This window comes from Oryza brachyantha, chromosome 5, assembly GCF_000231095.2.
Source record: "Oryza brachyantha chromosome 5, ObraRS2, whole genome shotgun sequence".
Classification (NCBI taxonomy): domain Eukaryota; kingdom Viridiplantae; phylum Streptophyta; class Magnoliopsida; order Poales; family Poaceae; genus Oryza; species Oryza brachyantha.
In genome coordinates, this window is record NC_023167.2 from 12,610,946 (window position 1) to 12,636,307 (window position 25,362).

The following is a 25,362-nucleotide window of genomic DNA, read 5'->3' on the forward strand; positions in this document are numbered from 1 at the left end:
GACAATGTTAAACTTTTCTAAGATCCTTAGAAGGTACAGATAGCCTTGTAAAGACTGGAGAAGAATTGAAGAATATATATATATATATATATATATATATACACACACTAAGGTGTACCTGTGGCAAAGCCACAGACATTGCGAAGAACATAATAGATATGATAGTAAAATATGTGCGCTTCAGACATATAAACATTCGTGTGAACTGTGAAAGCTAACAACAACGTGTTCACCAAAAACAAAAATAGCAAGACTTGGCAAGAATGGTGAACAGTAAATAGCAAGACGTGGCAAGAACCAACCTAGCGTCTTCTTCCCCATGTATGACCAAAACCGTTGCAGGCCAAAACAGGTGCAGGCTGATCAGACGAGAAAAAAAGCATGAACAGTGTAACAGTGCTAGGCTACGTGGCGAGGAGCGGGACATCCTGCCGTACCTCACTAAAAACTAAGATCTTTATAGATATGTGTGTGTGAATATCCAATCCCACTTCCACCTGTGAAATTAGTTTTGGTACCTCCCTTATGGTAAGGTACACATTTTTAAGTGATAAGGAGTATATACCTCTCCAAGAATGGAGAACGTATCCCTCCTCTGCAGCAATGAATATGGGGATGATCTAGCATTGATATATGTTCATTTCTCTGATCTAGCTTGGACTCGTGCGTTTAATTCACATCTGAGCATCTGATCAAGCAACGCTGGTTTCCAACAGCTTGGCTTAAGATGTCCTTTGGACTCACGTGCAACTCAAGGAGAAGAGTGATCTGAAGAAGATCCATGCATGGACTTGGATTACAGGTAATCGCCACCTTTATTTTGATTCTTCGTCGTCATCGCTGTTTGGTACATTACCATGGCAGTTCGAGCGAAGTTCAGAAACCACCACAAACATAGGCTTAAATGCGCACACGCAGACTACATACAAAGGCCTTTGTCAGGCAGCAGAGTTTCCAACATTCCAATATTCCATGGCTATGTATTATTATTCTTCACCAGGTGCACCAACAGCAAGCGATCTGGTTGCCGGTAAAGAGGAGGGAGGCGCCCTGCCCTCAGAGGAGCACCTGAGCTGCAGCTAGCCTAGCAATTGGGACCCTGCCGAAGAGAGTATATATATGTCAGAACAGGCTAATGATTGATCCATGAATCTAAAGAGTCGACTTCTTTGATGTTGTTTATCACTCCACTAACCTGAAAGGAGAACAAGAAACATAGTCCAGCCCGGCCTTTGCAAAGAAAGCAACTGAGGAAGGCTCTCCACCATGTTCACCACAGATGCCCACCTGTTTGCAAATAAAGACCATTCAATATAAAAAACCATGGATTCTATACAAGGTAGGGTTGCGTTGGGTTGTAGGTCAGTAACCGGCGCGGAAAACATAGTAATAGATTAGTATATGATTAATTAATTATTAGTTGTAAACAAATTGAAAAATATATTAATATGATATTTTAAAATAACTTTCTATAGAAAATTTTCGTAAAAGATACATCGTTTAATAGTTCCGGAAGCATTTGTGTAAAAAAACGAGAAAATCTGGGTTAGATAGAAGGGAGAAAGAACGGGCCGTAGTGTCCTCCATTACAAGACTGACCTTCAAGTTAGGCCTAGCTTTGCGGCCCCTCTCTGTAGCCACCTTAACCAGCTCCCCCACTCCTCTTTGATCAAGCACCTAATATATTGATCAGATTACAATCAGGAGACAATACTTGGGAAAAAGAAAATGCAAATACGAGCTGCGAGGATACCCTGAGCCATTTTGGAAAATATGGGTGGTTACTAAACTTTTAAGGAGTGACATTTTGGTTGTACAAATTTACCTCAAAAGGGTCATGCTGGAGGATACCCTGAGCCAGATAGATGGGAAGGAACTTTCCCACATCATCCCTGCTGTAACCAAATGTCATCTGTGTGAGGTCGTTTGTTCCAAAGGAGAAGAACTCAGCCTGCTCTGCTATCTGTCAATAAATATGCAGCCACCACAACACTGTCAGTGTATAGATTTAAACTTTGAATATTCTTATAATCAATCATCATTTGAACTTTGAATGTTCTATCACTAACTATTGCATGTGCAGTTCTGTGTACATGCTGAATGGCAGTAACCATACTTAGGACTTCCAGAAAAGGTGGGAGCTACCAATTGTTTCCTACCTCGTCTGCCACTAGAGCTGCCCGGGGAATTTCAATCATAGTTCCAACTTTGTACCCAATGGTTCTTCCCATGTCCGCAAACACTTTATTAGCAATTTGACGGATAACATCCACTTGATGCCCCAATTCCTGATACAGTAATATACTCAAATGTCAATTGTTTGAAACCGATGGGAACAAAACAAATATATCAGAACATGGAAGCAGTTAGTTTTTAAGTAGATGAATTGGGCCACATCCTGGTTGAAGTCAGTGTTCCATAAATATGATTTATACTTGCATGGTTCCAGGATATGGGATACATGTAAATAGAAATTATTATGCAATTTTGTCATTATTGAAAAGGTTATTATCGTTCTGAAGTGCAACAGCTTGCCAAACATCCATTTACACAAGCCAGATACTGTGAATGATTCCGGCAAAAAGATACTGTGAATGAAAAGAAGAAAGCAGCGATCATACCTGAGGTGTACCAACAAGGGGAACCATGATCTCCGGAAAAACTTTAATACCCTGGTTGGTCATGGTTATAGCAGCTTCAAAGATGGCACGGGCTTGCATTTCTGTTAGTTCAGGGTACGATATACCGAGCCTGAATATTGATCATTTCCAGCATTAGCAGAATAAAACAATGCAAATTGATTATTTCTGCAAGCCCAAACAAAAGAGGACTACATGCTCTAAAAAAGGAAAAACCTATTTCAACACTGAATAGCAAAGTACAAAAACTAACCTGCACCCACGGAAACCAAGCATTGGATTTACTTCTGAGAGCTTTTCTACTCTTGCAAGGACATCATCCTGAGCTGCTCCAGTCTCAGAACATAGCTCACGCACCATATCCTCAACATGACCTTCTGGAAGAAACTCATGAAGTGGAGGGTCCAAGAGTCTAATGGTCACCGGAAGCCCTAGAATGCAACAAATATTGATTATAAACCAGCCTGCATGACCAAATATGTAGTGTGCAAGATGCAATGAATTATACTTCATGTTGGTGTACATCGTCAATGTACCCCTTTCCATAAAAAGTCAGGAGTGGCAGAACTGTGCCCATAAACATGCGTGATGCTTATGTTACATTATGGTCTTATGGATAATGTTCTAAAAGTATATTGCATCTTTTGTTTTCAAAATTATAACTTTGCTTCTACACTAGAGCAAATGAATTATCTTATCTAAGAAAGTAAGCCTGCTTTTGTTTCCTTCAGTAAAACACTAGTGTGAGAGCAGTGCATTGCTCAGCTGGTAGATAGCTACCAGGAGCAAGCCACTGGCCACGGTTCAATGCCTGGTAAGTTGGTAACTCACCACCTCCCAAAATTAGGACTTTTTTAAGATACCCTTAAATGATTGTGGGCCGTTCGTTACTTTGAATCCAACAGATCTGATTTTGTTATACTACACCGCTAGTATGTGTAGTAGAAATTCTATAAGGGTAAAATTGAAACTAAAATATATAACTCTACAATAAAATTGTGTGTCATGTATCATTTTAAAATAGATAAATTGATAAATATATCTTACCAAAGTTTAGAATAAAATATTTAATATACTTATAAGAATATATACTACACTCTACCACTACAAGTAAAAAGTACTGTAATGTTGCCCCAAAATTAATAGCCTTATCTTTTCACTTCTATTTATGCTTATAAGCCAAAATTTGAATTTTTAACCTTAAATTAGGAGTTGATTTTGGAGTTGTTGCTAAGAATATGTATATAAAAGTTTTATCCACAGATTATTTTCGTTTGTAAATATGCCGTTTGTTTTTTCCTGAAAAACTAAACAATCACCCTCTAAATTTTCTGGGCAGGGTTTATTTGCCTCTTGATACTTTTGATACTAAGCTCTTCCTTAGTATTCAACTTTTTTTTTCTGTAAAACACTAGTGCATCCAAATCTGTTAAGACACATGTAAAAAATAAGTTAAAAACTTCACTTACCATCCATTGCACGGAAGATGCCTTCAAAGTCAGACCTCTGATAAGGCAGAAGGCGATCTAGTGCTTTTTGCCTTAGTTCAATAGTTGAAGCCATAATCATCTGCCTGACAGCCTTAATCCTCTCGTCTGAAGCGAAGAACTATGAAAGCAGAAAAAGAGAACAGGGCATGAAACTATCTGCACTGTCTAGAAGAGAAGAGATGCATCCATAAATCTAACATTTAAATGTTGAACTCTACAAAAGAGTTCAGGCACCTATCATCCTAGAAAAAAATACCAAGCATTTACCAACAAAGTTAATACACACCATGTGTTCAGTCCGGCATAGCCCGATTCCTTCTGCCCCATTCATTCTGGCTGTTGATGCATCCTCAGGGGTATCAGCGTTGGCCATAACCTAGAACATGGAACATACTCATAATAAGCATTTTTTTTGAAGCTGGCAACTGGACTAGGTAACCTTAGTGAGAAAATAATACTAATGTACTTTTTTCAGGCTGACTTCAACTTGAAACGTATTTTGCTTCTTTTGCGACTAATGGCAGGCATCTATTGTTTCTAGGAACTTTACCTTGAGTTTCCTAACTTCATCCACCCAGGACATGAAAGTTTCCAAATCACCACTAAGGGCTGGTGGGCAAAGTGGCTGCTTGCCAAGGATCACTTCACCAGTTGATCCATTCAATGACAGCCATTCACCTTCATGAAGCTCCTTGTCTTCAATCACTACAATCTGCAGAGAGACAGCAATTTAAGTAACTAACTGCAGTATAAACTGATAATTACAAACTCGATGTGGGAAAGACAGCCTCTTTGTACATAAGAGAACAATTCTTAAATGTTTGTGTGATGCAGAAAACTAGTCCAATCACCTTTGCTGCATCATTTACACGAACACTTGAGCAACCTGACACACAACATTTGCCCCATCCCCGCGCTACAACAGCGGCGTGAGAGGTCATACCACCTCTTGCTGTAAGAATTCCAACAGCTGCATGCATGCCACCAACATCCTCTGGGCTGGTCTCTGTCCTCACCTTTAAATTCATAAAGGACAGGAAAATGTCAAGATACAACAAATGTAGTGATGAAGTATGGAGTTTCCATGTGCAGCTCATATAAGCTGTGATAAAACTACTTTTTTCCTACAAACAGCTGTTACTGTTCAAATATGAACAAGGAAACAAACAAATGTTGCCATGATAATTTACAAACCATTTTTCACCAGAGCACAAGTCAACTAAACATCATATAAAATTATAAAAGATTTATTTTCCTAGAGTGAAGGGTGATTAAGCAGTACCAGAATAGCATCTTTCCCTTGGGCATGCCATGCTTCAGCATCCTCGGCGGTGAATACAATTTGGCCCACAGCAGCCCCAGGTGATGCTGGTAAGCCAGTGGCAATGACTTTGTCTTTATACCCTGATGGGTTCTCAAACTGGTTTTCATGACATATTAAAAGAGACATATCAGTAATTACCATTAATTTAGTTGTGAACTGAAACTTAAGTACACATGTCAAAGATCTGTATATGAGCTAGCAGGAAACAAAGTTTTAAATAACAGTTGCCAACATGAACACTTGAGTGAGTTATGTTTGGCATTTATCAGTTATGATAATGGTGTTATACTTTACAACGGAATGCATAATGAGATAATCTGTTTTGTTTGCTAAAAGTCGGTTCAAATAATTAACAACGCTGAGAGTTCAAGTAGCACACATTCTACCTATTTTGTCGAAATATATAAACTAAAATGTTTTGATGCTCAGAATTAAAGCAGAAATGCATATCAAATTTCAGTAATAGATCAGAAACACACATTTATTCTTTGATTCTTCCAGCATACAATTAACTGATTTATTCTAAGCACACAATCGATGTGCTTACTTCCATGACATCAATACACAACCCAACAAAATTGTTCTAAAACAGCACAGATCATTGTGGGACAACTCAGGTAGCAAGAAAAGGTATGTGCCTATTCATGTGGATGAGTTTATAGACCATTAGAGCCTCTTAGTTATATAATATACCTGAGGATGAAGAAGCTGATCCAGGTGACCTGGTTCTACCATCTTAAGTGCTGTACGGCGCTCAACAAGGCCCTCATTGACCATGTCTACAGCAATCTTTACAGCACCTTTGCCTGTACGCTTTCCTGTTCTGCATTGCAGCATCCAAAGCCTATTTTCCTGAACAGTAAATTCAATATCCTGCATTATACATGAAAAGTAAGTTAGTCTCCCAGAAAATATAGTGGATGCACATTACCTAGTTGTTTAAACAATAGCATGATCAAAATTGGTTCAAGATAACTCATGTCTGTGTGCAAGCTATGGGAGATATCACCAATGCTTGAGTATATGATCAGACGATCATTTTGATGTTTCCTTAAGTTTTTCAGAGGGTAAGTAGAACACTTATGCTTCTAGAAATGCCTTAATACCATTAAGGGATAGATGCATAAAGCATATATTAGAATATCATACCATCATTTCTTTATAGTGACTCTCCAAAATCTTGCAGTTCTCAACAAGCTCCTCATAAGGCTGCGGCATGTGGTCCCTCATAGCATCAAGATCCTCAGGAGTTCTGATGCCAGCAACCACATCCTCACCCTGCAGAAGAAACATTATTGCATCATAAGAAATCGTTTAGGTATACATGAATTGTTGCTGCTAAACCGCAGAGATGCAAATATGAGCAACATGATCAGAGTCATGCCTGAGCATTCACAAGGAATTCGCCGTAGAGCTTCTTCTCTCCAGTGCTTGGGTTCCTAGTGAAGAGAACACCAGTGCCGGAGGTGTTCCCCATGTTCCCAAACACCATGCTCTGCACGTTTACAGCAGTGCCCTTCAGCCCAGTGATCTTGTTAATGCTTCTATACTTGATTGCTCTTGGGCTGTCCCATGAGTTGAACACAGCTAACACTGCCAGCTGCAGCTGCTTCTTGGGATCTATGGCAAGCAAAAAAAAGAAAAAGAAAGAAGACACAGTGCATGAGCATCTTGGTGCCAAAAGAAAAGGCTCAGTTTCAAGACACTGAATTCAGGTATCACAAAGGGTGAAAATTTCATGGCCATACCAGAGGGAAATGGCTCTCCTTTGGCTTCAACGTAGACATTCTTGTACTGCCCCACTAGTTCTTTGAGGTCACTGGCACTCAGGTCAGTGTCGTTGTGCAGTCCCTTGGCTGCCTTCATGGCTTCGAGCTTCTCTTCGAACAGTGCATGAGGAATGTCCATGACCTGGAAAATAGAAAAAAAAAAGATTCCCCTAAGACCCACCGATCTCTGTAGGATTCAAGAACCAGAACGCATTCGCAAAACCTGGAACCGATTTTTGAGCAGAACAAAAGTAAATTTCCGCTGTGTTTGAGTAAAGTAACAACCATCACACTTAGGCGACTAACCCTGCCATCCTGCTATAGTGCTATCTTACCGGAGCCTCCTATCTTTCCGGCGAATCGCGGCCAAGGATCCTCCATGGCGGCGGGCTCAGGCGCGGCGTCGCTAGCGATGAGTACAGCCATGGATAGGAATGGGATATTGGGATGGGCAGGGTGGAGGGAGGGAGGGGCTCGAGCGCAGGGCTCCTCTCGGGGGTTCGAACCGCTTGGGACTCCAGCGCCCGACCGGGACGGTGCAAGGTGACCGGCCGGCCGGTGTGACCGTGTGGTGCACGTGCAAAAGTCGTGCAGGCCCGGTGGTGAATGCCTGAGCGGTGATTTCACTTGAAAAAACTTGCTGCTTTTTTAACACTAAAATGACATTTGCTAAAAAGAAGAATAAAACTAAAGAATGTTTTTTTTCCCAAAAAGTTAATATTACACTCCATGTATTAGGTGATAATGAAAGTTGACTTTTGATTCAAAGAAGGTATACCCAATTATTATGTAGGCAAAAAAATAGTTTGGTTGATAGTATTACTGGAAATATTTAGCTAGCTTGCTAGGAAGGACAAAACCAACTTGTCCAATAAACGCTGGAACTTCTAGGAAGACAGATATTTTCGCAATATAGAACTCATCAGTTATGTTGGAGGTCTGGAGCAGGCTATTTGGAACAACGAATTTTTTTAAAAAATCACTAAAAACACACCAATTACTTCAACATTCATATTAAATACCTTCAAACCGAAAAGGTATAAATCTTTTTGCACCCCGTACCGCCACAGTATAATTACGAAACAATGAAACATGGCTATGTACTACAAGCTAAGGAGTGTCAAATTCTACTACTAGTCACACGTCACCATCAATAGAACTGTGGTCAATATACGGCAATGGTGCCGTACAGGTCTCCTAGGAAAACCTCTTGTATTCTTCCCAGGACCTCGAATACTGACAGCACGTAAATTCGCATATATGATATTTGTATTTGTTGACACAGTACTCTCCATGTTACTTTTTTTTATATTATACACCTTTAGTTTTTTTTATTTGATGTCGTTGACTCTTGGGTGTAGGTTTGACCATTTGTCTTATTAAAAAAATTATATAATTATTAATTATTTTGGTGTGATTTAATTTATTAGTAAAAACTCTTTAAACATGACTTATAATTTTTCATATTTACACAAAAAGTTAAATACAACAAATGATCAGATGTAGATGTATAAGTTAACGATATTAAATAATAAACTGGAGGGAGTAAGTCATTTCAGGTTTTTCCTAGTTAAACTTCTTTTAAGTTTAAGTTTGACCAAGCTTATAAAAAACATACTAACAGCTACAATACTAAATTAGTTTCTCTAAATTCATTATTAAATATTTTTATAGTATATTTTTGTGTTGAAATATTATATTAGTTTTGTGCAAAATTGATTCAACTTTAAAACATGCTTGACTTAAAATAATCCTAAAATAACTTATAATATAAAACAAAGAAAAATACTTTTTTAAAGTCAAATGTTCTTAATTTAGTACCAGTAGTACTAGTAAAAAAAACAGAACCGCAAAAGAACAAAAATGGTCTGTAAAAACAAATAGCGTTTGGGAAGTTGGAGCGAGTGACTCTAGTGCGGACAAATTCCCCCCACATCGGATGAGCCGGAAAAAACCGGGGCCCACCCGGGGGCGCACAAAAGTATGCGCATCTGCGGCCAGCGGCCAGCCACCACCACCACCACCGTCGCGTCGCTGACGCAGCATGACTTCTGCCGAAACGCACGTAACTCCGTCCAACTCGCGTACCACCACATCGACGCAGCCGTGGCAGCGTGACTCACCCGGTCACACGCACCACGCAAGCAAATCGGGCTAAAAACTCCGACGAGCTAGGGAGCTGAGCTCCGAGTCACTCAGCCAGGCGAGGAGTGGAGTGGAGCGGAGTGAAACGTACCACGTTGCCGAACATGTCGAGGAAACGGCGGAAGGAGTCGTAGGCGAAGCGGTCGCCGCTCTTGGCCGCCAGCCCGGCCGCCACCTCGTCGTTCAGCCCCAGGTTCAGCACCGTGTCCATCATCCCCGGCATCGACACCTGCACGCAAAACGATCAGCAAACGAGCGACAGAGATCGATCGACCGATCACCTCACCGCCGGTGACGACGACGACGACGACGGCGACGGGGAGGCAGAGAGAGAGAGAGAGAGAGTAAGTGAAGTAGTAATACGCACGGCGGCGCCGGAGCGGACGGAGAGGAGGAGCGGGCGGGCGGGGTCGCCGAGACGGGCGGCCATGTACTCCTCCACCCACTGGAGCCCCTCGAGGATCTCCTCCCACAGCCCCGGCGGGAGCTTCTTCCCCGCCGCCTGGTACTGCTGGCACGCCTCCGTCGACACCGTGAACCCCGGCGGCACCGACAGCCCGATGCTCGCCATCTCCGCCAAGTTCGCCCCCTTCCCTCCCAGCTGCACCACCACCACCACCACCATCACCGGCGTCAGTTCAACCAACCAAATGTTCCCAGTTCAGTTCAACTCATCACAAACAATTTAATCAATCATGCCAATTACCAGGTCCTTCATGGCCTTGTTGCCCTCGCTCTTGCCCTTGCCGAAGTGGAACACCCTCTGCACACGCGCACATTGAGCTGGAGCCATTAGCACCGGCGAGAGAGGGACTACACCGATCAGTGCCCAGTGCAAGCGCAGCCGCCGGTGAGAGAGCTAAGCTTGCTCAGTGGTGGTGATCATGGCGGAGAGGCCAAGCCCCTCTATTTATAGCACCCCCGCGCGCGTCTGACGGTGTGACCCACCGGGAGACGCCATCGCCACGGGTGGCTCAAGCGGGGGAAGAAAGACCGGCCCGGCAAAAGGGCCCTTTGGTAGGTGGATTTTTGTGTTAAAAAAACACCTAATAATGTAATTGTAAAGTCGTACAAAAAGTCTAATAGTGCAATGTAAAGTACAATATGTGAACAAGAAATTTATACGTGTGGTGAACAAAATGCAGGCTTTGTGAGCTTTCCGGTGCGAGTAAATTTTAGATGCTTATGTATCAAAACCAGGGGAATATGTGTAGAGCCCAAAAGAAATTAGACGTGTGGTAAATGAAAAAAAAATGCAGATCTTTGTGAGTTTTAAGCGTGAATTAAATTGGATTTTTCTGCTTCAAAACCAGGGGTATATGTGTAGAGCCCATCGTTATGACTAGATAGGAATTAGCATGTGTTTAGGAGTGTGCACGAAATTGAGCAGAGCATACAGAGTGTAATGTGTTACGGCCAAAAGTTGCACAGCACACAGATGAACTATGCATGCTTTGTAAGGATTGTAATAGGTCGAAAATGCAACGTAATGTGCTCCAACAAACTAGATAAGAGCCAAATATCTTTACACCAAACAAGTTTCTTTTGCTTGTGTGAGCAATGCCTCATCGGCTCTGTGTGTGTGTGTGTTTTTTTTTTTTTTTTTTGGTGCTCGCCGTTTATAAACACTATATGACATCGGCACATAGTAACACTGGTGTTGACAAACATTTTTGTCCGCAAAAAAACCTGGGTCACCAACCAATTATGTCAGTAAATGCATCCAAGAATACCACCACCACACATGATATTCCACATAGAACTCAAAATTAGTTTGATGGTGTGGTTTGCTCATCTTCAACCCACTGCTTTATGGCTCAAACTTATCAACGCAAACACACACACATCAGTGGCCATGTACTAGACAGTAACGTATCCATTCTGATTCAATCACGAAGTTTTAAGTTGTTCATTATTGCTCGATTGAACTCTTAGCTCAATGTGAGCCACCACTTCATGACTGTTGTATTCTTCTGCTACATAATCAAATTTGTTATATGTATTTATACAGATAGAAAATATACAATGAAAAGGAAGAGAATTATTATGTTGAAATATATATTATCAGTACAAATTATCGAACTGTGCCTATTAAATTATGTCAACCCAAATAGATTGTGGTATAAAATTAAAAAAAATAAATTACTCTTTCTATGTTATTGTGCGAGAAAAAATTGGTAACAATGTCCTTTTTGTGTTACTAGCCATGTAGACAGGAGATGCTCGGGACGTAGCAACGACAAGAGAATGGGAGGAATCACGCTGCCACAGAATGTGCCGTCGTCCTTCATCGTTGTAGATCAATTTTTACGATTGGATTGAAGCTAAATTATCGCATTACTAGAATACCCTTGTCATTATAGTGGAAAATTCTAAACGCACCCGTATTTCTACTATAAATATAAACTGCTATAGTTTAAGCTCTCAAGGACTCGCTACTAAATACGGAGTATACAGAATTAAGCAATACCAAGTTGTTTTACCACCAAGGAAACCATCTAGAAATTGGTCTTCGCCAAATTGGCATTCAATAAGAACCAAAGAGGGCTTTGCAGCAGAAATGACCAAATAAAATGTCGCTGGGCAGTAGCCTTTCTGTTTCCTTTGCTCATCGATGGCGTTATGTACACTGTCTGATAGCGGTGCAGGCTCAGTTTAGAACCAACACGTCCAGCCCAAATAAAAGTAGCTGTACATGCATATCATCCCATCATTTGCCACTAGTTCAGTTGTTTGGCGCCATGAACTTTCATGAGACTATAGGAGGGAAATTAAAGGACGAGTTAAAGCGAAAAGCACAGGCCATATATAGCCTTGCTTGCTTGCTTGCATTAGGATGACCATGACTCCCCCCCCCCCCCCCCCCAAAACACTCCTAACCTATTTTAGCTCTTCGTATTCGGTTGTCCCTCTTGCTCACTCATATTTTCTCGTTTTTCGCACGTATATTTTCTGAACTACCTAAATAGTATATTTTCTAAAAAAATTTCTATATAAAAGTTGTTTTAAAATATCGTATTAATTTATTTTTATTTTTACAACTAATAATTAATTAACCATGTACTTATTTATTATTATGTTTTCTGTGTCGGATAATTTTTCATAAAACGAACTTGACCTTATTACCATTTGCTAATCAGCACAAAGTTAAAGATGGATCAAATGGGGGCAACACTGCAAATTTTCCGGTTTGATTAAGCTAACAAAAGAAATTATTTGCTGATGGGTACCAGCTGACGGTGTGAACACGCAAAATTCTCCAAGCAAGCGGACATTTCGGGTCACCTTGGAGATAAGAAGAGCCCGAGGCGTGCACACGCACGGCCACGCCCGACACGCGTGCAACGGATAGCCACGTCCGGCGTGGCAGGATGGGCTCCGCCCGCGCGCCGGTGCCCCGTCTCGTCGCTTGCTTGTGCCGTTGTGTGTGCATTGCAGGGATGGATTTTCAATAGCATCTTTTTAGAATTTCTAGTTATATTTATTAGAAATGTTATACGGTAAAATCGTATTTTTATTCTCGGTAAGGTACCTCTATTTACTTTTATTTTCATCGATGTGCCATATTAAGCAGCTTGTGTTTTGCTTCAACGAATTAACAAGATTCTATCTTTCTATTCAAATAATTAACATGATTCTCTCTTTCTATAATTCTCTCATTATTCTCAAATAATTAACATGATTCTTTCTTCTATAATCTCATGACCTACATGAAGTGATTTGCTTTAACTCCGAAGGCCACTTATAGCACTTGATATTGTTTACTTGCGTTGTTAAACATAACCCATCAAATGGTCTAATACATGTAAATACGTCAAACTGATCCTTGCCATACATACATATTTTATATTTATCACATATGCAACTATATGAAACCTGATACTTAGGGCATTCCAAACCCAATAACTAGGATGATGTCCATAACATTAAATAAGTTATCATCTAGTATGAAAGATGATGTGATAAGTGAATAAATGAGGAAAGAGAATGAAACCATGTCTTGCATTAGACATGGTTTCTACACAACATTCAAGATATCATGTGAGATAAGTAGCATTAAATTAAAGTATAGAATAATAGTGTTTGCATTGGAAGAGTAGTGTATAGTACTAGTTTCTTGATGATTCGGAGTTTATGGAAACTACATCTAGTGTTATGGGTTGAAATGCCCTTATTAGTTATTGGTCCGTACCAATAGTTGGTAGTGAAAACAAGATAAAGTCAATGCTCAAATACGATAACGGCTAGAGCGAGGGTTTCTCAAGTATGGAGTAGCCATCTTATATCAATCATTACCGACAGGGTATCAACTAATACCTCCTAGTATAAATTGGTACTAATCAAGCACTAGCTATTACTCTGGTATCAGCTAGTGTCGGTGTAGTATCATATCTAATATCGATGAGATACGATGTTTGATATTTTGTTGGAATTATCCTGTTTTAATACAGGAGACCATACTATAATAGCCTCCTATGCTTATATGCTAAAATTTGAATTTTTGATCCTTAAATTTAGAGTTGATTTTAATTATTATTCATAACGTTTATTTTTTCATTGGTTTTTAAATTGCTATGAATAATATATATATATGTTTTATTTATAAATTATTTTTCGCTTATAAATATGTTGGTTGATTTTTTTTCCTAAAAACCCAAACAATCAAAACCCTTTGGCAGCTCGACATCGGCTACACGTCCGTCCCTCTCTGGTCGATCGCCGCGAGGATATGATGCTCCTTTATCGCGACAGTGAGCGATCGTTTCGTGATTGTGACACCACATTCGATCGTGGAAAAACGACGTTGGCAATTTGCTCTGCTGCAAGTGGCTTTGATTTTTAGAGAGAGAGGGAGAGAGAGAGAGCAGGTATGCGCAGCAAACAAAGGCCGTGTCACGTCTATAAAGAAAAGAACGAAGGACAATGGATAAAATTTGTTCGCCACGCTTTATTTACCATTTCTTCCCGATTAACATTCCTTCGTTTGTCACGGGTACATTTTTTAAACGGCTAATCGGTGATGTTTTCTACAGTAGAGTTGATTTAAAATATTATACCATTTCATATTTGTTTATAGCTAGAATCAATTAATCATATGGTAATTTACTATTTTCTCACCAGTTTTATGTATGGGTTGTGCGTAGTGGTCTATCTAACCAATGATGCTATAAGCTTTTTTTGTTTGTTTGTTAACATAAATTTTATGAATATCTTAGTAGAGGCTCTCATGGTTTTAACGGGGCGGTGGAGCTCGGGTGCCTACCGTGCTCATGCTATACATACTCACCTTTTCGTTTATGCTTATATTTGTAAGTTAGATTTGAATTTTTTATTTTAAATTAGAGTTGACTTTGAGGATGTTCGTTTATTTTTCATTTTTAGCTTTTGAATTGTTAAGAATATATATATATATAAAAGTTTTATTTATAAATTATTTTCATTTGCAAATATCTCGTTTTGTTTGCAAAAGATTCGCCACTGGTTGCCCGTGATTTTAAGTGCCAAAGATCTAAACACTCGTGTATGTACATAGTGTCGTCCAACAACGGATCCAACGTGAGGACGGTGTGGGCTCAAGCCCACACTACACCGTTAGTAGGGATGACAATGGATCGGGTTGGGTACGGGCGGAGCAGGAACATGCCTGACCCGATACCCGCCCATGAATACCCGATCCGTACATGAATTGCTTAGGGGGCAAAATATTATATCCATACCCATACCCAGCGGGCGCTTGGGTACCTGGTGGGTATTTTCAAATAAACATATCCTTAATTCCTTATCCAATATACATAAAAAAATAGTAAAAGAAACAATGAACTTAAAATTTCAAATAAAAAGAACAATGATATCAAAAACATAGTATCACACTTAAAAAAATAGTGAACTACCAACCAAACCATAGGATCATAATAAAATATATATGGTTATTTATATAGATAAATTGGGGGAAAATTATATTCATGTTGGGCATGGGTTACCCATGGGTAAAAATTAAAACCCTGCCGCTACCCATTAGGTAGTCCGGTCGCGGACGGCTACGCCCACGAGCAAAAAATTACACCCACACCCATACCCGTCGGGTTGGGTGCCCACGGGTACCCATACCCATGGGTAAAATTGTCATCCCTAACCGTTAGGTCTATGGGAGCTCTCATATAAACCCTCTTACAATTTTCGTTAAGTCTATGGAGTTCTCAGATAAACCTTCTTATAATTTTATGCGAAGGATGAACAGAAAAGATGTTAAAACTTTTTACAGTTTGTTGAGACCCCTGCAGCATCGTCTGCTACATCCGTCGCCGGTGGCGACCAACCAAGCGTGCTTCTCCGAAAGCGTCTTGAAATCTTTGATGATGCCACGTCGTCAAGTATTAGGTAGGTGGCTTTGCTGGTCAAACGGAGCTAACAACAGAGGTTAGATGAGGTCGTCGAAACGGCGCATGCAAACACTCTCGCTCATCTGGTGGGGGGATTTTGGACGTTGCTCCTGCTCTGCCGCGCGGTCGGGTTGCCTCGACGCGTGGCCGCCGGGGCGGGGCGGGGCGGGGTTGGGTTCCGTGCGCCCACGCTGCGACGGCATGCATCACCGCAGCGAGCGAGGCTGCGCGCAACGCCATTGTACGCATCACGTATTCGCGTCGCGTTTGGACTACTTTGGACGGACGCGGCAGCAGCGCGCGCGGAAGGGAAACCCGCGGGCGGTGCCCGGCCGGTATTCCGCTTCCGCTCCACGGCGTTTGTCGCGACAGGCACCCGAGCGGCGCGGCACGTGCAGCCGCACGAGCGCACGCTATCTAAACCCCCATGTGGCGCAACATGTGCGGCTCTGATTATTTTAAAATAAAAAGACAAACCGGGGCTGAGAGAGTGAAAAATAAGCACGAGACGTACAGGTACTCTCTCCGTTTTTAAAAAGATTTTATTTTGTTTTATCTTGTTTATTCTATAAAAACTTTATTTTTAAAGTAATTACTGTATTGAATTTTGCTAAAATAAAAGACATGTGAGTGATATAAAAAAATAGTGAACAATTTTGAAAATATGAAAAACATTTTAATCCTTGTGATTTTGTAGTAGTACGTGTAAAGTAGATTAAAAATAAAGTTTTTTGGATGAGTGAGTAGTATAATAGGTCGAAGATATGTCAACAAAATAATCTTTCTTGCATATAGAAGCAAGGAAAATGACGTATATCTGTTGAAAAATAAGCTACCGGATCATGTCAAAATTTTGCCAACGCGGAAATTCTCTAAAAAAACGTGTTGCATGTTTTCACTACCTGGCAACTCCAAATGGACTTCTAGGTTAGAAGATGGCAAGGGATAGGATTATCCATTTCCTCAGCCAGAATCAGTTTGCAGTGCCACGTTTGAATCACTTCTTTTCCCCAAATTTTGTAATTTACAAGTTTAACTAAAGCAAAATCAGACTAGACTACTTAAAAAGAAAACCATGCATATTGCCTAGCTTTATGTAACACTCATATAGTTCGCTAAGAGCAAATTCTATGTGTCTCTTAACGTAAGCTCTAGAATACCTCCTAAGATTAAATAGTAAGGTGAATACGAAAGGGAATAAGCCACCTCTCGTGTAGAGGTAATCTTTGCATGATCTATGTAATAGCTCAAATTAGTGTATTATAGCTAATGCAGAGGCAGTGTGTTATATATATTACCTCTTATTAGAGGTAGTGTAAATGCGGTGTACTATATGTACCCATCTCTTAACTAATGAGTTATTTTCATAAATAAAATTAGATGTAGCATTCAACTCTATAAAAAGTTGCTCTAATACTGGTCAATTGTCAACTTGACCAACAGTACCAAACTTTAACAGTCATTGTCTAAAACGGTAAGAATTATCGAACTAGAGAAAGAACCATTAAGCAATATAAAAGTAAGAAACTTAAATGTTCAATAGTACTCTCTGGCCTCAAATATAAATGCCTAGTCTTATAGGAAATTCATCGCACACAAACTTTCATTAGGATATTCTCAATAGGGGCTTGATTTTTATTAAATAAGTGATATGTGAGTATTTTTTTATATTGTGACAAATAATTAATAAAGAAAGAGAGACTGGATTTTATCCAAATGGAAACATGTTTACATGGTTTCTAGTATAGTTTATCTACTGCATGCATTACCTATGAAACTACGAAGTAAAACAAGTATAATTACTATAGTCTATTTCGATTATCAATTAAATATTTGTGGTTTATATGGCATTATTAGAAACATAAAAATAAAACTTTCCAATAGAAATGGTTTTATGGGTCTCATAATATTTGCCAAGTAGATCATCTCACGATGTCCTTGCAGTCACAATTTATAGCCTTTGTGACGAATGTCTTCCTGTCGGTAACGTTGATGGTATGTCCTCTCTCCTAGTTATAATTAATTTATCACTAATTAAGTACACTCGGTTGAATCTGTGGGGAGTAGAAACTCTGGTTTCCTACGGAAGGTGGCGGTTTTTGCAGCAAACAAAGACGCATGATGCCCCAGAGGCCAGACGCATGATGCCCCAGAGGCCAGAACTGGAATGTATAATAAAATACAGTATATAATTCTGTTATTGTCCTTATAAAAAACATCTCGTGGTTCTAAGTCTAATATGAAGGGCATGAAACTGACAAATTCCAGCATATTTTGAACAGAACCATCTGAGCACGAACGACAATATATTTTATGTTGTATGAACGTAACCACATTATATATACTTATGTTTACAGTGTCTTGGTTTGTATAGAAACGTTCATTTCTACAACAACTATCCTACCACATGAAAAATACATTATGGTATTGTTTGGCTTGCAGTCAATGTTATACGGGGTAATTGATCTGTTGAATCTATTTTTGGTCTAACTATCAATTTGATTTCCATCTTAAAAAGTTTGCTCGTTTGACCCTCTTATTTAAAAATATAGGTGACGTTTCGTCTTGTTTTAATGTCTCAGTTATAATAACATTATGGAAAATAAATTTAGAGATGGTAGAAAACCAAAATGCCCTTATGGCTGGATTAGATGCTCCCAGCACAGAAGAAGCAGAAAGGACAGGAGCCACCAGATGTGCCTGTGTGGTTGTACCTAGGGTTTGCATAGTAGCGGCGGAGGCGTGTGGTGGCCGGCGGTGACCTCCAAGGCGCGCTGCATGGGCGTATAGCGGCATAGGACGCGCCCAGCGGGCGACGCAGGCTGCACCATACCAAACCTTACCCGAATTGCTTAAGCCATACTAAAATTCGTCAAACTTGAGTCAAAATTTTCATTGCATTGTCAAATCAGTCAAATGCATTATCGGTACAAAATTGGGTCAAATAAGCATAATCCAATGGGAAAGTAGGGTGAAATGAGCATGGGCATAAACTGTATTTTATCCTTGAGTTAACCAGGTCAGAGCATCTCAAAGAGATGTCTAGAATTAATCTCTAAAACCAAATTTTATAAATCGGACTAGAAAATATATCTCCAATAGGTTACCAAATAGAGTAATTTTACGGTCTTTGAGAAGTTAACAGAGGTACCAATACCTACTCAGGACTGTAAAATTGCTCTACCAAATACATTCGTAATATTTACTCATGTCTAAAATTACCTCAATTGTATCCTAACAGAAGTTATTCATTTTTAGATTTTTGTTGGAGGAGCGTGTAATTTTTATGCCCAATGTTTTTTTAGATAAACCCAATACAAGTTTTTGGATAGTGAAATATTAGTATTATCTTGAAGATGCTCTTACTGTGCCTTCACAGAATACGGCTCCTATTTTCGTTTTTGAAAAAAAGATCAAATGAACAAACTTCACAAAGCAATATCAAATTGGTCGTTAGGCATGGAAATATGGTCAACAGAGCAATTGCCCCCATGTTAAACTTACTAAAATATTGGCAAGCTAACATTTTGATGAAAGAAATTGTTTACTCTGATGTTAAAATCTTGGCAATGTTAATTTAGAGCTAGCTAGTTCGGTTTGCTATCCTAGTAAATGTGTCGTACCAAAATGCTCCATCGACAAACTATGAACCATCTCCCCTTTAGCCTCATACTTAAAATCGGGATTTGATTGAGAAGTTGATGCTCTAAACTATGTGCCAAATAAAAACATGCACCATCCTATATATTGGAGTATTCAGAAATACTCCTATATATCATTATAAAAATGGTATTTTTTTTCAGAATATGTAGACAGTTGGTAAAACAACAAAACAGTTTCTATTTTCATTTTTATATTCTTTACCATTTCAATTTTCAACTTTTGTAAGTAACCTTTAAATCATGGCAAAATTTGCTACAACGCATAAAAAACGCGTAATTAGCTGGTGGACACCGTAAGATCACGAATTTACTGCAAAGCACCAAAAAATGTGGTAATTAGCTCCAGCCATTTTTTTTATTATTTTTAGAGTCAAAAATTCTAAAAATAACAAGATTGCCCTTAGTGACCAACCGTTATGTCGATTGGGTCCATTCAAACCAGACCTAGTTGGTCTCGGCGCCGCACCACACCCGAACCCTAGCCTACAGGGCGAGTAGGGCGACGACCCAGCGGCGACGAGGACGCATAATGGGTTGGCCACCGAGGGAAATTTCATCATTTTTAAAATTTTTAACTCCGAAAATATTAAAAAATTGGCCGGAGTGCCCGGTAGCTAATTACCATATTTTTGTGGTGTCCTGTAGCAAATTTGTGATCTTACGGTGTCCACCGGCTAATTACGTGTTTTTTCAATGGACTGTAGCAATTTTTGTCTTAAATCATCTGTTTGGTAGAATCGGAAACCGATCGGAAATTTTCGTAACAGTAGATTCAATTTTAGCAACAAATCTAACACACAGAACTCCATAAAAAAATGTCCTATCAAACATTTTTTTGTGTTACTTAGTCCCTTAAGATTTTATTTAGTCTTACTAAAATATTCCTATTGTCAAATTGTTTACAGCAAAACAAGTAAGTCTATAAATGCTTTGTTATTACCAGTTTTATTCGCAATTGGTTTAGGCAATAAACCAAAATACAATAAGCCTTAATTAGCTGTGCTAGTATCCTAATATGTTTGCTTCTGCTTATACTTATAAATCAATATTTTAATTTTTAATCTTAAATTTAGAATTGATTTAGGGGGTTTTCATAGTTTATTTTTCAACCTTGGCTTTAAATCATGAAAACACGTATATAAAAGTTTTATTTATAAATTATTTTTTATTTGCAAATATATAGTTCTGTTTTTTTTTAAAAAAAAACCAAACGATAACCACCTAGTACGGAAAATATATTACTCCGCTGTCGGCCAATTCAAGCAATCGCACGGCATTTGGTTCAACCATATATGATTCACCATCATATGAATTAGTCCTCAAAAACCATGATTTAACTTACAGAAGACATGATTTGAGTTAGACGTCACAAGATAAGAAAATTTGCAGCATGCACGAATGACCATTGAGAACATTATTGCAACCGAACATCTGATGGACAGATAAGAAATTAGCAGCACACGGCCCTAATGTTTGCTTAGGTCCGTGATGATGTCAAGTGAAATGAACATCTCTGCAACCCCTCAGATATCAGATACTACGTCCGTCCATAATAACGTTATTTTTCGATTTCTGTGTCCAATACTTTGATCATTCGTTTTATTTGAAAATTTATAAAAAATTTAAAAGATCTACTATTCATTTTTATTATCTAGTAACAATAAAAATATTGATAAAAATTTTTTCAAATAAGACGAAGAGTCAAAATATTGTATCTCAAACCTAAGAAATGACTTTATTTCCGGACGGAGATAGTATATATATTCCATTCATGCATGTGCCGATACACCTCCGTGCTAATTGGCTAGATTGCTGTTAAAGTTTCCCGTGATAGCTTGGATTTAGCCGCGGCGAAAAGTACTTAAAAATCCTAGTTTTCTACTTGCGTGATCACAACTTTGGCCGCCACTTGCCTAATGGTCGAGCCTACCAGCTTAAATGCTTAATTAAGTTGCTAGATTGCCAAGATGCATTTGGTCCCTGTCCCAGTAGTGTCTCACCATGGATTCCAGGCTCGATTCCGTTCACATTCTTGGTGTACTGGGACGGATGAAAAAAAATATCTGCGTGTAAACTGTATCTGTTTTTCTGGTTTTGGTAAAACCATGGGCTTGGCAATCCAGAATCTAAAAGATGCCTATGAGCAGTGCATGAAATTAAAAAATATATAAGGTAACTAGAAAGTCTACCAAATTGATTGGGAGTCACTAGGGCCACGTTGGGCTCCTCCTTTCTAATCCCAGGTTTCCTTATGTTTCACAGGCATCCTTCACGAACTGCTAAGTAATGTATTTTTTTAAAACTTTTTAGAGTAAATTTGTTTTTAAAATCATATTAATCTATCTTATTTTTTTATAATTAATAATTAATTAATTATATACTAATCTATTGCTACGTTTTCTACGTCAGATAACTAATACCACTTTTTTCTCGCCCGAACGCAGCTCTACATAGATAAAGTGTCACTGCAGTTTGTCTTACCCCCGAAGATTCCAAATGGTGGAATGATTAAGCTTTCAGCTGTTTGCACCTATCAGCCTATTCAATCAGAGCATTATAAGACTGTCATTAAGTTGCATATTTTTATTTCCTTTTCCAGTTGGTAATAATAATATTTAGACATAGGTCGTCGATAGACATTTGTATATATGCTAACTAATTTCCACAGTGAGCTACTATATGTGAACTACCATCACATCATGGGGGAGCTAAATATATACTTCTCATTCCCGCTGGCTGGATCATACGTTGATTTTCACTCGGACAAAGCGGTCACTAAAAGGAGTTCGGTATTTGGAACGAAGGATTCGTTAATCCAATCGTGCAAATGTCACTTATTAGTGTTCAAGATGGTTGAGATAGAAGGGTTATTTGATTTTTATGATAACTATTTAAGGGCATAAACAACTTAATTAACTTGCTTCATTTATCTAAAATAATTTTATCTTTTTAGTCCGATTTCAAACTAGAAAGATAAAATTATTTTAGAATAGAAAGAGTACTATCAAATAAAAATCTAAATTTAGAAAGATTTGACGAGAAACTTAATATTATATTTATATAGAGAGAGACACACACGAAACAGAGAAATTTTAATTTTAAGAGATTGGGAAGCATATAGTAAAATGCACCATGTGGCATATTTAGTAGTGCTCTAACTTTTACTCATTTCGTTCCATATTACAAAATTCATTCATGTATCAATATATATATTTTAAATATACATCTAGATTCATTGGCACATAAATAAATCTAGCCAAGAGTATAAATATGAAACGGAGGAAATATGTTCTAAGTGTGAAGTGGATTTGTCGAGCTGCCCAAGTCCCACTTCACTTCTCTATTTTTTTATAACTCCACCTTATTCTAGTTTTTTTAAGCTCAATTGTTTGGTTTTTTTTCTCACTAAATTATTTGGTTGGGTTAGCTTCAGAATAAACGAAGCTAAGAACCCGAAGCCATACCAAACAGCCCCTTAATGTCCGTTGAGCTATAATTTGTAAGCCGAGAAAACAAGAATTAATGAGAGAGAAATTCAGGTAAGAACTCTATGCTCTTACTCTTTCCGACTCAAAAATTAAGGTTACAAAGTGGAAGGAAACAAAAGGATCCCCTCTAATTTAGTTCTAAAATTCCAATTTGTTTGCGATCTATAAGCTATAAATTAAGGCATGTCAATGGAAATTTTACGGCTGTTGTTTTCCCCGGTCATTTGCTGTCTTTCTTTGTGCCATTCGATTTCTGATACTATTAGGCGCTATTATCGCGAAAAGTACTTCCACCCATCATGTGCATTATTTCGAAGATTATCGATAAAACATAAAAGATTATTTGATTTTGTGATAACTATTTATTGATATAAATGATATAATTAATTATTACAAAGTTAAAAATCCACTTTAAAAATATGAGACGATGAACTTCGCTATATAAACTTTTTGTAAAAAAAAATATCGTTTAACAGTTTGGGAAGCATGTACGCAAAAGCCGAGAAAAATCTGCCCTAAAGAACACACCTTTAAATATAGCTATTTATCTACCTATCTTTTCATTCCAACCAATCACAATCATTATTTATTTATTTTTTATCTATATTTTCTTCTCAACCGATTATAATCTTTGTTCAGTCATTTTTAATACATGAAATGTTTACGTTTTAGGATGGAACGAATATATATATATATATATATATATATATATATATATATATATATATATATATATTTTGAGGCCGGAACGAGTATATATATCATTTGGTGGCTCCAACCAATTGTTAACTGTCACATATTAGGGTGGTACATTTATAAATTTGTACTGTTCAAGGTGGCTAAAATGTGCCACAGGCCCCAGAAAAATACTTCGTCCGTCTCAAAATATAACTATTTAAAAATAGTATCAGGTCAAACATTTTAAATTTTGATTATTAATAATAGATAAAAATCTAAAAGATCAATCACGTAAAATGATGTTACTAGATTTATCACTAAATAAGCTATGATAATAGGTAACTTTTTTATTTAAAATAACTTATTTTTTAAATATTATTGATTAAGTACCCTATCAAAGACTGTGTGAAGATCCAAAATTAATTTCATTTTACGACTAAGGGAGTAGCTGTCTACCACGTTGAGCACATTTTGTAGAGAAGCACAGTCCTACAATAGGTGAGCCATAATGACAAAAACAAAAAGTTGCACAATACTACCTGAAACAAATCGACTATGTTAGGACGTCAATCTAGTCTGGTCCAAATATCTTTCCAACCGTGGTAATACGGCATACTCCCTCCATTCCAAAGGAAATCAATTCTGTTTAAAGTCCATTCATTTTGAGACCGGGGAGTATCAAACATGCATCACGGAACTCCGCGCGGATATCAGGATATACACTATTTCCAGTTGCTGTTTCACATAAAAATCCAGTTACTATACGTTGATTCGGTTTAGTGATGAAGCAAACAGACAGAAAGAACACACCATAGATACTTGGCTACCTGTTGTGTGCAAATGTATATAGTTATAAGTTAATACTATAAATATGGCTTAGGGGCAGATTTACCATACCGACATTCGGGACTAAAGCCCCTACTGTCCCCGTTAAAACTATAGGACCTTCACGGAAGCACCACTAAAATTTTATGTCAAAATCAATAAAAAGCCAGCTGAATCTTAGCTAAATTTATTATTGATGTGACCACAGGTACGAATATTTTAGAAGAAAAATGTGACTACAACTATGTTTTAATGGGCTTTATTCATTTATTGCCCACTGGGCTGGCGAACTAGGTACGTTCATACTACCTAGTGAGCTGTAGGAGTATATACGATGGTTTGTTCTGAGCGCCTCCGTACGCTAATTACAACCATTAATCGCCTGATCGGTGCTCCTCGCACGAACGAATCAACGGTTTGCAACTTGGAACAAAGCAATCGCGCTCGCGCGCACGAGCAAGGGGTGCAACGCATGGTTACCTTTTTCGTGGTGGTGGGCACCGGCGCCGCCACCGCCCCGAGAGGCGAGCAATGCCCGCCCCGCGCCGAGCGGCCGGGCCCTGAGCGGATGGCGTGCCGCGCTCTCTGCGCCGCCACCGATCGGCGGCCCGCAGCGGCGGCGGCGGTCGCATCTCTGCTCCTCCGGCCGTTCCCGCTCGCCCTCTGCACGCACACGGCCCTCGAAACCGACGGCATCCTGCTCCCGATCCAACTCCAAGCTTAGCTTCACCTACCGACGCACGCCAAACACAAGTGCACAGCGCTGATCATTCGCCTTGCACACATCACCACATGGTCGCCGCGTGAGATCAACCGAGCAACGTCGTGGCTGCTGCTTACCTGACGCAGGGGGAGCCCGCTTCGGTGTTCCAACGAAGCTGGAGAGGTCGTGTGTGGCGTGGGCGCGTGGGCGAGGCGCGATCGCGGAAAAGAAGGGGGAGAAGCAAAGGGAGACGAGGCGA

General features: G+C 39.1%; 1 protein-coding gene across 1 annotated transcript; it reads right to left on the reverse strand.

Annotated features, from left to right (window-relative positions):
• Positions 1-791: 791 nt before the first annotated feature.
• Positions 792-25,327, reverse strand: LOC102711981 (pyruvate, phosphate dikinase 1, chloroplastic). The gene is made up of 21 exons (XM_040524508.1): positions 25,241-25,327; positions 24,881-25,130; positions 10,074-10,130; positions 9,735-9,968; positions 9,459-9,596; positions 7,202-7,364; positions 6,838-7,073; positions 6,603-6,731; positions 6,147-6,326; positions 5,412-5,549; positions 4,981-5,145; positions 4,680-4,841; positions 4,416-4,505; positions 4,109-4,247; positions 2,893-3,070; positions 2,622-2,751; positions 2,160-2,288; positions 1,826-1,963; positions 1,600-1,677; positions 1,196-1,287; positions 792-1,099 (listed from the first exon to the last, which is right to left on the reverse strand). The coding sequence occupies exons 2-21, from the start codon at positions 25,094-25,096 to the stop codon at positions 1,057-1,059; spliced, it is 2,835 nt and encodes a 944-aa protein (XP_040380442.1). The 5' UTR covers positions 25,097-25,130; positions 25,241-25,327; the 3' UTR covers positions 792-1,056.
• Between the last annotated feature and the right edge of the window lie 35 nt (positions 25,328-25,362).

Coding starts and splice junctions, on each gene's coding strand:
- LOC102711981 (XM_040524508.1), bottom strand. CDS start 25,096: ATGCCGTCGGTTTCGAGGGCCGTGTGCGTGCAGAGGGCGAGCGGGAAC. Junction 4,842..4,980: donor GTGTAAATGATGCAGCAAAG/GTGATTGGACTA, acceptor GTCTCTCTGCAG/ATTGTAGTGATTGAAGACAA. Junction 1,964..2,159: donor CAGCTCTAGTGGCAGACGAG/GTAGGAAACAAT, acceptor ATTTATTGACAG/ATAGCAGAGCAGGCTGAGTT.